This window comes from Sinohyriopsis cumingii, unplaced genomic scaffold (assembly GCF_028554795.1).
Source record: "Sinohyriopsis cumingii isolate HCF-2022 unplaced genomic scaffold, ASM2855479v2 utg000624l, whole genome shotgun sequence".
Classification (NCBI taxonomy): domain Eukaryota; kingdom Metazoa; phylum Mollusca; class Bivalvia; order Unionida; family Unionidae; genus Sinohyriopsis; species Sinohyriopsis cumingii.
This window is the reverse complement of record NW_028315919.1, coordinates 2,283,560-2,295,936: the sequence shown is the minus strand read 5'-3', so window position 1 is coordinate 2,295,936 and position 12,377 is coordinate 2,283,560. Positions and strand designations below refer to the sequence as shown.

Genomic DNA, 12,377 nt, shown 5'->3' with positions numbered 1-12,377 from the left:
CTTTAAAAACCAATAGCTTTTTTATCAGCATACATTTTGTTCTTCAATGGGACTGAAAACAAGTGCAATTTTATTTTACCATAATGTTTATTATATTGTTACTAAGAGATAAAACAGCAAGTTTTGAACATCAGTCAGATTCCAATTCTGATGGAAATCTTACAGTAATAATTAATTAATATGAGTCAATATTTTTTCAAGTAATGAAACAAGAAGAGTTATTTATCTTGTAGTTCACTGCAAAGACTTTTTTAATAACATCCAATAGCAATTTTTGTTTCCTTCACAAGATTACTGTCTGATTACCATTGATGACATTCACTATGATTATTAAGCTTCACACTTAACAGCCTCCCAATAGTTCTCTGATTCAGATTGTCCCCTGAATTATTCTGTATTTTGTAAAGAATGGATAATATTCTCTTTATCAGCATTAGAATGTTGTAAGGACAGGACGACTAAGCCTTCTGAGAACATCCAGCTTTAGTTTCCTGTTGCTGGTATTGTAAGGTTGCTGACAATTCTCCTTCAGTCCTCCAAGTTATGTTTACCCCATGGAGGAAGTTCCTGACTTGGATACATTTCTGAGTCTTATCCTCAAGGACTACTTTGTCTTCATGTCTTAGATCAAGAATTATGTTGGCACAGATTTCATCATTGTAAAAAAAAAGTGGATTTAGACTTGAAAAAAACAGTGAAAAAATACATGATGTATTTATGTTTTAATAAATAACTTGTCCCAACTTGAAAAATTAATATATATATATATATATATATATATATATATATATATATATATATATATATATATATATATATATATATATATATTGATTGGTAATTGGTATTGCCCAGGATCTATCATCCATCAATAAATGCTTTTTTTTCCACTCAGGAAGCCATATTTGTTTAGCTGATTTTGATGTGCTTGAAATAAGGGGCTTGTATGAGGCCAATGATGATTGCAATCTAAGTGTATCAATGAGATCTGGTTAGCTGAGCTTGTTACCACTCTGCATATCATATTTCTATGACGAGTTTGTTACCACTCTGCATACCATATTTCTATGATGAGTTTGTTACCACTCTGCATACCATATTTCTATGATGAGTTTGATACCACTCTGCATACCATATTTCTGTGATGAGTTTGTTACCACTCTGCATACCATATTTCTATGATTTTGATACCACTCTGCATACCATATTTCTGTGATGAGTTTGTTACTACTCCGCATACCATATTTCTATGATTTTGATACCTCTCTGCATACCACATTTCTGTGATGAGTTTGTTACCACTCTCCTTACCATATTTCTATGATGAGTTTGTTACCACTCTGCATACCATATTTCTATGATGAGTTTGTTACCACTCTGCATACCATATTTCTAGGATGAGTTTGTTACCACTCTGTATACCATATTTCTATGATGAGTTTGTTACCACTCTGCATACCATATTTCTATGAGTTTGATACCACTCTGCATACCATATTTCTAGGATGAGTTTGTTACCACTCCACATACCATATTCCTAGGATGAGTTTGTTACCTCTCTGCATGACGTCTGTATAAACAGTAAACAGTCATTCTTTGAGACCATGTAAAACTATCCTCATGGCGGTTTATACAATGTATTATCAAAGAGGTAGTTAAAAGGTAAGATGGTCATACACAAGTAACCACCAGTTCACATTTTTACTTAATTGGATAAAAATAGTGATAGGGTGAAGACTTATTAAATCCTTGGAAGACTGCTTTGGGAAAATCCATTTGGCTAAATTTACATAGGTAAAGTGGAACAACCCATTTTGTTTGAAGTTAGGTACAATTGAATAGATGCATGTTGTAGACAAGTTATTTGACATCATTGTCTTGAATGAAAATGTTCAAGCCATCTGTTATGGTTATTGGATATTTTGTGATAAGAGATAACGTTTCTCTGAACTCAGGATTTTCTTCAATGTATAAAATGCAAAATACTATTATTTTGATACCTGGAATCGTGTACAAGCGTGACTGCAAAGAGGGCAAATTCCAGCAAAACTAAATTTTAGAAGTCTTGGAGAGACTTGGACTTTGTAAACTGCTGCCACAAGGGAAAGTGTTTTATTTTTTGCATATACTGCAAACACTATTTTTGATGTCAGCCATTCTGGAGTGTATGACATCCATTGACATTGGAACACCACTTGGCCTATTTGACACAACCTCACAACAGTGCAGATGCAGAAAGAAAATGTTCTGTGCTGAGAAAAATTCAACAGGATCCTTGGGGAAGTTTGAACAACATTGAATGTACCATCCAGTCTTCAAAGAGTGTGAAGACAAACTCAAATGACACCTGTTTTACCTTCAAACACCCACCCACTGAACTATTGAGAGCAGCAAATATTGCATATAATTGAAGAAATATTCATTAACCAATGGATTTTAAAGAAAGAAGCTTGGTACATTTTTTTAATTTATTTAATGTTGGTCTGGTTGTGATTATTTGAGTGTTGGCATATATATGTGCTGGTGATATTAGACGATGCTAAATCTACCAGATATTTTTGGGGGGTAAGTGTATTTAATGCTTCAAAGAAAACAAATGTCTTTTTTTTTTTTTTATCATATTTGAATTCAGTAATTTTCTATAAGCTTATTAGAAAAGATAATTCATTTTCAATATTTGATGACATTTGTTGGAGGGTCATGCATAGTGACCCCTCTGGGGACATCAAAGCACTTTTTGAGTCTCCACTCCACCCCACTCCCACTCTCTGGTAATATGGTAGGTATGTGTGTTCCTTTTGAAATGGACCTAAGACCTGAAAATTGAATGGAAGTGTTGTTTAATTTAATATGAAAGTAAAATTATTTTGGCCCTATCCATGTAAAGAATTCTTGACCAGAAATTGTGTACGCAAGATGACAGAATGGCATGAATATGATGATACTGTGGGGAAATAGAAATGTTTAAATGTGGTTACTGGACTCTGGGTCTACCAGACAGTAGAAAAATAAATAAAGCCAGAGGAACCAGAGGAAGTGAAGCTATAATTTGGATAATCATAATCAAAACAGTTTCATAGTATCACATTCAGTATTGGGTAAAAAAAAAAAATATTTCATGGTTTACATTCCAGCTTCATTTTTTCTACTTTAAAATGACCAAACTTGTCCTCTTGAACTTTTATGGACAATTTAACATTACTACATATTTTGAAAACATGGTGTTTGGTAGATGCAGATAATGAGAATAATTACAGACTGTGTATATTAATTTTATTGATCTTACAGATTTTCAATACAGTTGCTTCTTATGTTTATATGATTTTTTTTTCTTCAAATGTAAAGCCATGGTCAAATAAAGGAATATGACTTTATTTTACAGTGAGGAGAGGGTGCATCATATCCTGGATAAGTACTTCAACAAAGCACAAGCTGTGATTGGTGAAGATAATATAGACATAGAAACACACATGGTACAACTATGTCAGCTGGTAATACAGTGCCTTGAGGTAATACATATATATATATATATATATATATATATATATATATATATATATATATATACCATATTTACCGTATATGTTGGGACAACTATGTCAGCTTCTAATACAGTGCCTTGAGGTTATATATATATATATATATATATATATATATATATATATATATATATATATATATATATATATATATATATATATTGGGACACCGTATTTATTGGGACACCATAAATTAATTTTAAAAGTAATTTTTTTTTGCATTGTATGTTTTGGGACACGTCGGTTTTTTTAGTAGTAAGTTGTGGGACACCTTTAAATCATTCAAAAATTACATGTCGGAAATTGCACTCCAACTGAAATTTTATTTAAAAAATATAAAACTGTGTACTTGAGATAAAACTCTTTAATCCACTGCATCAACACAATACTTCTCCTGCACATGTACGATCTATTCTTGTGGTACATGAATATTTGTTTAGCTTTCTCATACCGTGAAAAATTGTTAGAGGCAACACACCACCTGAAGTGGAAACTGCAAGGACAAAAGTTGGATTTTTTCAAATCTGCACTAGTCTTGGTAATTCTCACACTTTTGACGCCCATCTTACCGTCAGTCCATCCAAAAATGCGATCAAAGTACACTAGAGTTTCATCCATTTTGATGATCATATTGTTGGCAAAATGATCTGTTTCTCTTCTGGCCTTCACAAATTCATCACGTGATTTTATTTTCTCCAAATCTTATGGATGATGCTGGGTCATCGATGTTCGCGCATGAAGCACTATATTGTGTAACTTTAAAAACTGTTCCATTGTTTCACTATATTTTCAAAATTTTCGTGAATTCTGGTGAAAAGGAACCAAAGTTAGCTTCAATATCTCGGCCGTCTTTGTATATTCACAGCTAAAAAAAAAAAATTGGCACACTTAAAAGAATCCATAGTCGGCTTTCGATGTCAGCTTGCTTTGCAATAAAATAACCCTTGTATTGATATCATTTAAGAAAATTTGGCTTCCAAGTCCAAAGTCGGCTTGCTTTGTAATAAAAATAACCTTTGTCTTTGATGTCCTGTCAGTAAGTTCAATAAGAAGTTTACTGCTGGCTGCCAGTTTTGTTTATTTACCACTAGGGCTTCTATGTGCTTGGCATCTGTAGTAATAATTAACACAAAGATGCACTGATGTCTATGGGTAAATAGTAATGATACTTTTGTAACCCACGCTGGCGAAAAGATTGTCACTTACACTCAAGCGAACTTGTTTTCAAATAATGATTTATTGTTTGCGAGATGCTGTCATACAGTAGACCTGGATATAAATAATTTTTTGGGCTATTTTGCACCTAACACCATGTCATGCGTGAATGGTAGTTGTCTTCAGTATATTGGTTGATTATTTCCCTCTCGTTTGTGAAATCATTTGCTTCTCTTCTGGCCTTCACGAATTCATCACATGATTTTATTTTCTCCAAATATTCTGGGTGACGCTGGGTCATCGACATCTGTGCACAAAGCACTATATTGTGTCACTTTAAAATTAGTTCCATTGTTTCAATTTATTTTCAAATATCCGTGAATACAGTTGAAAAGGAACCTAAGTTTGCTTCCATATCTCGGCCGTCTTTGTATATTCAAAAAAAAAAAATGAGCTCACATCACAGAATCCATAGTCAGCTTCTGATGTCAGCTTGCTTTGCAATAAAATAACCTTTGTATTGATATCCTTTACAAAAAAGTAACCAAAGTCGGCTTCTGAGATCGGCCTGCTTTGTAATATTAAAAAAACTTTTGTCTTTGTTGTCCTGTCGGTAGGTTCAAAGAAGGAGTTAACTGCTTGCTGCAAGTCATGTTTATCCACCACCAGGACTATATGTGCTTGGCATCTATGGTTACAATTAACACAAAGGAGCATAGATGTCAGCGGGTAAATAGTAAGGATAATTTTGTAACCCGAGCTGGTGAAAATATTGTCACTTGCCCTTAAGTGAATGTGTATTCAAAAGATTTTTATCTGCAAGATACTTTCATACAGTAGACCTGGATATAATTCAATCTTGATTATTTTGCACCCAATACCATGTCATGCGTGAATGGCGTCTTCAAGATATCGTTTGACTATTTCCCTCTTGTTTGCGATTTTGTTGCCTCCAGTTTTCAGTCGGATAACATGTTCAAACCTCTGAGCACAACCACACAGTTGTTTCTCAATGTTCATGTCAATGAACAACGTGGTGTGTGGTATCAGACATAATTGATACACACTACAGTATGGAATCCTATGCTACTTAAACAGATTTTGTGGAAATATTTTTTTCTTTAATGCTCATGTTGAGAAAAGGAATAAATTATAACAACACAAGGTTAGTTTCATTCTTTTTATTATCAATTAAGCGTTTTATTTATCTATTTTATTGCAGTATGCAGGGGGGAGGCAAGCACAAATGCAATACAAATTTATTTCATTTCTTAAGTCTTAGGACATATGACCAAAGTGAAAATATGTTTCAACATACGTTCTGGGACAGGAAAAAGAATAATTATTTTATCTTGTCCCAACATTTGCGGTAAATACGGCACATACACACACGCATACCATACACATTTTGGTAGAAGTTTTTAATTTGCATATATTTCTTAAACCCCTTGATACATGCAAATTGTATTTGGCATTCATAAGTATATAGGTAAGACAGTTTATTGGGACATGCTTGCTTGCCACTTTTACATTGGGGTGTATGTCCCAGTCATATTTTAATTAAACTCGATAGATTTTCAATATACTTAGTATTAATCATAATAAAATTGAGATGATTTATTTATCCCAATACTTGCTAACGCCTTTGATCTTTGAGTCAAGATCACAGAGAAAACTTGTGGTTTTGGTCAAAGTTTGTTTAATTTGCATATATTTTGGAAACTCTTTTGTGAGTTTTGGGGCCATCCATTTAGTACGTATGCAAAAATCTGGCAAAGCTTGACCCATTCCTGTACACATGCATACTTGTTTACACCCCCCCACCTGCGTATGTATGCTTGACTCACCACCACCACCACCACCACCCCCAAATTCTATAGAACAGTCTATATTTAATCCATGCACAAACCATAAAGGATTAATAATATTAATGTGTTCAATAAAACAGATAGTCCACTGATGGTGAATGTCTGGCTGCATTAAAGTATTAAGCTGTGTAACTTTAAACAGTTTTTCTAGTGTCTGCTAAAAATTCTAACGCCAACTGAACCCAGTCAAACAGGTTATGTATTAGACAAATTATTATCAAGGTTTCACCCCCACCCACCACGTTTCCTATGCGTATGTTCATTATAAGTTGACCCCCCCATACGAAAGCATATACATTGGGGTTACCCCCCTTCCCCCTCCATGCATACATACTAAATGGATGGCCCCTTTCTTCATACTTGAGATAAATTATTATGAGGCTAAGACAGTTCATTCTGTGACATGCACACTTATCCATTACACCTTGGGTTCAAGGTCATTCTTTGAAAATTTGCATTTAGATTTTGGTTATAGCATTTTTATTTGTTGATGTTTCAAAAACCCACTTTGCAGTTTTGTAATACTTCAGGTAAATCAGTCAGAATATAAGAAAATTTATTGGGTGACATGCTCTTTTGACCATGGGCCAAGATCAAAGTCACAGGAATTTGTGATAAGGTTTTGGTTTAAAGAGTTTTAATTTGCTTATATTTCCTAAACCCCTGTATGGATATTCTTCTTACTTGAGGTAAATGATTATTAAGGCAACATAGCTCATTCTGCAACATTCATTCTTACCAGTTTGATTCTAGGGGGTGAAGTCACAGGCGTAGCAATTTGCATCAAGATTTTGGTGTCAGTTTTTTATTTATTTGTTTATATATCCAAAATGGCTCAATGGATTTTGTTTGTACATTGGATGAATCATTCTGAAAAATGTTTGCTCATTCTTTTTACTTTTGAGTTAAGGACACAGCAATGCTTTATCATGGACTGACCATGCAGACATTGCCATTTTGTATTGTTTAGGTTCCAAAATGAGGCTTACATTCAGGGTAAATTGAACCTAAATATTTTGTGACTGTGGTGTGATATTTTTTTCATAAAAAATTTCAGGATTCATTTTACTTGGAATGTCTTAAAGAGGATGAGGTTACCATTGCAACCAACCATTTGACTGATGCTGTGCATGACCTAAAAACAAGTCCACGCATGTTAGACAGACTGTATGGAATTGCCAAAGCCAGATTTGGCCTGGCTGTAACAGCAAAGCACATCCAGGAAACTGTGCTGAGTAAAGGACAGATGGTTGCTCCTGAACTACGACGGCTTATTGACAGAGCTGCCACTTTGTGTGAAGGAGATTGCAAATGGCTGAAGTGAGTAAATCCAGATGATGTTATTATTTGCATAGGTTCATTTGAACATTTTGTTTTCATTAAGCAGAGCTCTTCCCTAACAGTAGGAACATTTTCATGACAATAGCAAGGCAGAGAAATCTTCGTAATTATTTTAAAAGAAATGCTTTTTTGACTGATTCAGTCACCCCAGTTTTAATTCCATTATTACAGGTGATAAATACAGGTCAGTTTGTAAAGCTGTACTTTATATGTAACCAATTTCAGTAACACGTACAACTTGATGAAATAGTATTTTTTAGCCAATGATTGACAAATCCAATTTATGCAGCCATCTTAGGCACAGAATGCATTTTATTTTAAATTAAAATCTGCACTGGTCATCAGAGCTGAAGCAGTATTCATCATAGACACTTCTTTCAACATTTTTTATGTAAAGTTATTTGTCTAAAAAAGCATCCTTATTAAACTGAAGAGTAAATATTAACAGGATATTGACATTTTTTAAATCCCAAACTAATTTATTCAGTCTTGGACAGTGATAATACCAATTGCCTACAGAAGAACTGAGGATTTTCTTTAATACAAACCTTGCAAAATATGTTTAAAAAAGGAAATTTCTTGGGTTTTTGCATGTTTTATTGGAGAGCTTTCTATGTTATAATGTTGTTCATCTGTTACCAATTTTATTTCCCCACATTAATTCAAGTTCCCTGCCAGCCATAGTTTCCAAACTTTTCAAATGGCTTGCACCTGGGATAAGGAAGAAGCCTATCTATCGATTTTGGATCAGAAGATCACAGAATAAGGTCACTGTGTCAGAAACAAAAGAAAATTGGTTTCCACACAATATCTTTAGTTCTGTGACATAAACCAGGATTAAACTTTGTGGATGGATTGGACTTGGAGTAAAAGAAAAGCTTATTGGTTTCAGTTCTAAAAGTCACAGGATATATTCACTATGACTGGAAGAAAAAAACTGGTTTAGGCATAAGAATATTAGTGGTAGACCACAATTTGTGGAGGGCTTGAATTTAATGGATGAAATAGACCTATTGATTTTTATCAAAAGTTCAAAGGCTGTAGTCATTATGATTGAAAGAAAAAATGGGATTTTATGGATTAACGTCTGTTGTGTGCACTATGCACAATATATAATTTTTATTTGGCTGTAAAGACAACTTAATAAGTAAAAATCTATTAAAAAATGAAGAATACCTATTTGATTTTAATACCATTGTCCTTAAAAAATTATGCTGTAGGTTAATACAAATGGGTGTTTGGAAATTCCATCAACTATTTATAACAGAAAAATGTGTACGCTTGGGGGTAGGTTGTCAATTTATGCCATCTTCTCTAATTTGTGCGTAGTACTCAAACATTTTGTCTGTTTCTGAAGATTATAACTAAAACATGACTGGGCAGAAGATTACTGATTCTTTTTAACTTCAAAAGGGGGGTGGTGTGAATGTGCAAAGCAAGCAACAGAAAGAAGAAAGTGAAGAATGAAGTGAGTTTCTAGTCAAATGGATGACGATAATTCTAAAACAAGGTTAGATGAACTGCTGAAGAAGAAACAGAAGTTTCAGAAATTGTATGTGTTTTAAATGGTTACAATACAACACCAAAACTGTAGGTATATTGTGTAATATTTGCAAAAGTTGTGGGAAAAATAACCCTTGGAAAATGATGTTTGAATTTTAATACATCAGCTCTTTCATGACACACCAAGATCACATGCATTATGGATGTCCCTTAAGATGGCAGTTCTGTGAAATGGGTTTCTCAAAATTGAATACAAAGATTAATAATGGATTAAACTTAGAAACAGTCACCAGATTAATCCTTATTAATCCTAATACAACTAGATTGGGATGATCTCACTATAGCCTTAACAGATTGGAGCAGGAAGAAAGAGATACAGATATTTAAGTGTTTGGTAAATATTGCACTATGGCAATCCCTCCCCCATTTTTTCTTTATAATCTATATGTTTTTGTGATGAGGGAGATACCCACTTTGGACAAAATTCTGGCAGCATCACGGATACTCTTCCTGCAGGCTTCTTAAATTTAAAAAATAATGACAGTTGACACTGTTAGATCCTGCTTGATCAAGCTATACAGAAAGCTGTGCCACTGATGATTTGGACTTGACAGTTGTCAAAAATGGTGCTTATATCTGTATACTATATAAAGGCCTTTTTTGATTGTCATTGAAGAATACATTTTAATATTACAAACACAATGAAAATGCCTTGAACCTTGATTGCAGAAGTAAATAGTTATTTGATCTTCTATATTTCACAGGATCTTCTTTATCAAGTATCTGTGTCGTTGTTATGGAGTTGACAGCTACCAAGCAGTATGCAGGAAGACAGATGTCAGATACCTTTCATGGATTAAATATCAGGCTGCAGAAGAAAAGGTCAGGGTATCACACACTTGTATATGACTAATATTATTATATATACCTATAATATAATATGTAACTCCACCTTGCTAATACTTAATATTTGCTTATACTGCCAAGTAAGTCTGTTGGCCTTCATCTATCATCTGTCCTTCATTGGAGCCCCTCATGGCTAAGTGGTTTAAGGCACTTGACTTTACTGATCATTGCCATTTCACCTCTGTCTCCATGAGTTCAATTCTCAGTGGATATGTGAGAAAGCTTGCCATTAGTTTTCCATGGGCTGGGGCTTTCCTATGTTCTTCCTTCACCAAATATACTTGCCACAATGGATATACTGAAAAATTGTGTTAAACCCACAAAAGCCAAACCAACTCAATCTATCCTTCATTATCAGTCACAGTTGCTATCTGCAACTTCATAAGAACTGTTTATCCAATTTACACATAATTTTACAGCAAGCATTCAGGTATCAAAGTCTGTTGACTTGATTCATTGGAGGATGATTTGTGATCCAATTTGGCCACCATTACTAAACTTAGAAAAAACATTCTAAAGGTTTTGAACAGAATTTTGACAAAATTTAACAAAAAGCATCCCTGTATGAAGATCTGTCAAATTTATTGAAATGATGCATGTATGCTATCAAATATAAAACCACAATTACCAAAAAGAAACAACAAACCTTTAATCAGGTTCTTTTAAAAATTGCTTAACAGAGTTTAACCAGATTGGACAGAAAGCATTTTAGCATATAGATGGCTATCAGGTTTGTAGGCATGTTGTCAGACCTGCAACTAGTATGGCAGCTATCACTAAAAATAGAAAAGCCTCTCTTTAGCTTCTTCTCAAACACTGCAAAATAGAATTGTACCAGTTTTGAAAGCATGTACCCAATCATAAAGGCTTTTTTCAATATTTTTCTTCTTCTCACTTTGCCAAAGGCTCAGGAAACATAGTATTGCCTTTTGCCCAGTTTTCCAGCTTTTATCTTTGTTTGTTCAGTTTGTCATATGACAGCAAGTTGAACAAGAAGCTTTGAGAGGAAAATTATCTATCACTATGGACTTTTACAATGGTGGCCATCTACTAAACTTGGGTCAGAATAAGAGCATCAAGTGGAATCATCACAATTGAGGGTAGTACAAATTTGTTTATCAGTATACATAATTTTTATTGTGACATCACAGCATGCGACATTCAATCCGGATTGTACTGGATCACACCTTTAGGTTCATTTTGTCTAAAAATGCCTACATACTTTAACATCGATTTTGCTGTATGCACCTCTCATGGTGTCTAAATAATGACCTTCCAAAGGAATATGGATGTATACGAATCCAAATGACATGAATACTTGCCACTTAAAGATATGTATAATCAAATTCTGAAAAATGACACCCATTACTGAAATAATCAGTGTGACATGTACTATAGATGCTGTTGCATTGGAGCAATGAGTCACTTAAAAGGTCTTGATTGAGATTGGATGAAAATTGGATAAGGTAGCACATGCAGAGACTTTGTTTGCAGTTTTGTGGAAGAGGACTATTCATCAGTCCTTTTTGCAGAGCAATTTAATGAACTGGTTAAAGTTACATAAAACTTGTTGATAACAGTAAATGTCATAATGGACACCAGACAGTAAACTTGAGAAGGAAACAAAAAATGCTTGTGGAAGATTTGGATCAGATTTCATGTGCAAGTTTATACCATCAAGAACTGTTTGAATATGTGTGACATTCACGTATATTAATGAGGTAATTTTGCATCTGATTAGCTGAACCTGTGAACGCTCTGGAGACAGAATTCAATCAAATTTGACTAAAAGCGTTTTGGCATGATGGGTTTTTATGTTTGTTCTAATGATGCCAATCTGTTATTAAATATGGCTGCTGCTTCTTTAAAAAGAAAAACTTAAAAGAATGCTACTTAATAGAATTTGACCGTCCTATCATAAAAGCCTTTACATTTATAGGAATGATGCTAATCCGCCATCAAATATGGCTGCCTTTTCTAAAAGTGAAAACAATAGTTACACAGTTTTAGTTTTTAAAACTACTGAACAGAATATGACCAGCTTTGACACAGAGTATTCTGGCTT

At 33.9% G+C, this 12,377-nt stretch overlaps 1 protein-coding gene across 2 annotated transcripts in view; it reads left to right on the top strand.

Annotated features, from left to right (window-relative positions):
* The window catches only part of LOC149773607 (E3 ubiquitin-protein ligase rnf213-alpha-like), a 371,427-nt gene that overhangs the window by 272,898 nt on the left and 86,152 nt on the right, over positions 1-12,377 (top strand). For both annotated transcript variants that reach the window (XM_089946359.1, XM_089946358.1), the window contains exons 69-71: positions 3,383-3,509; positions 7,620-7,882; positions 10,171-10,288. In XM_089946359.1, the coding sequence (XP_089802485.1) occupies positions 3,383-3,509; positions 7,620-7,882; positions 10,171-10,288 (508 nt within the window). The remainder of the gene's footprint in view (positions 1-3,382; positions 3,510-7,619; positions 7,883-10,170; positions 10,289-12,377) is intronic.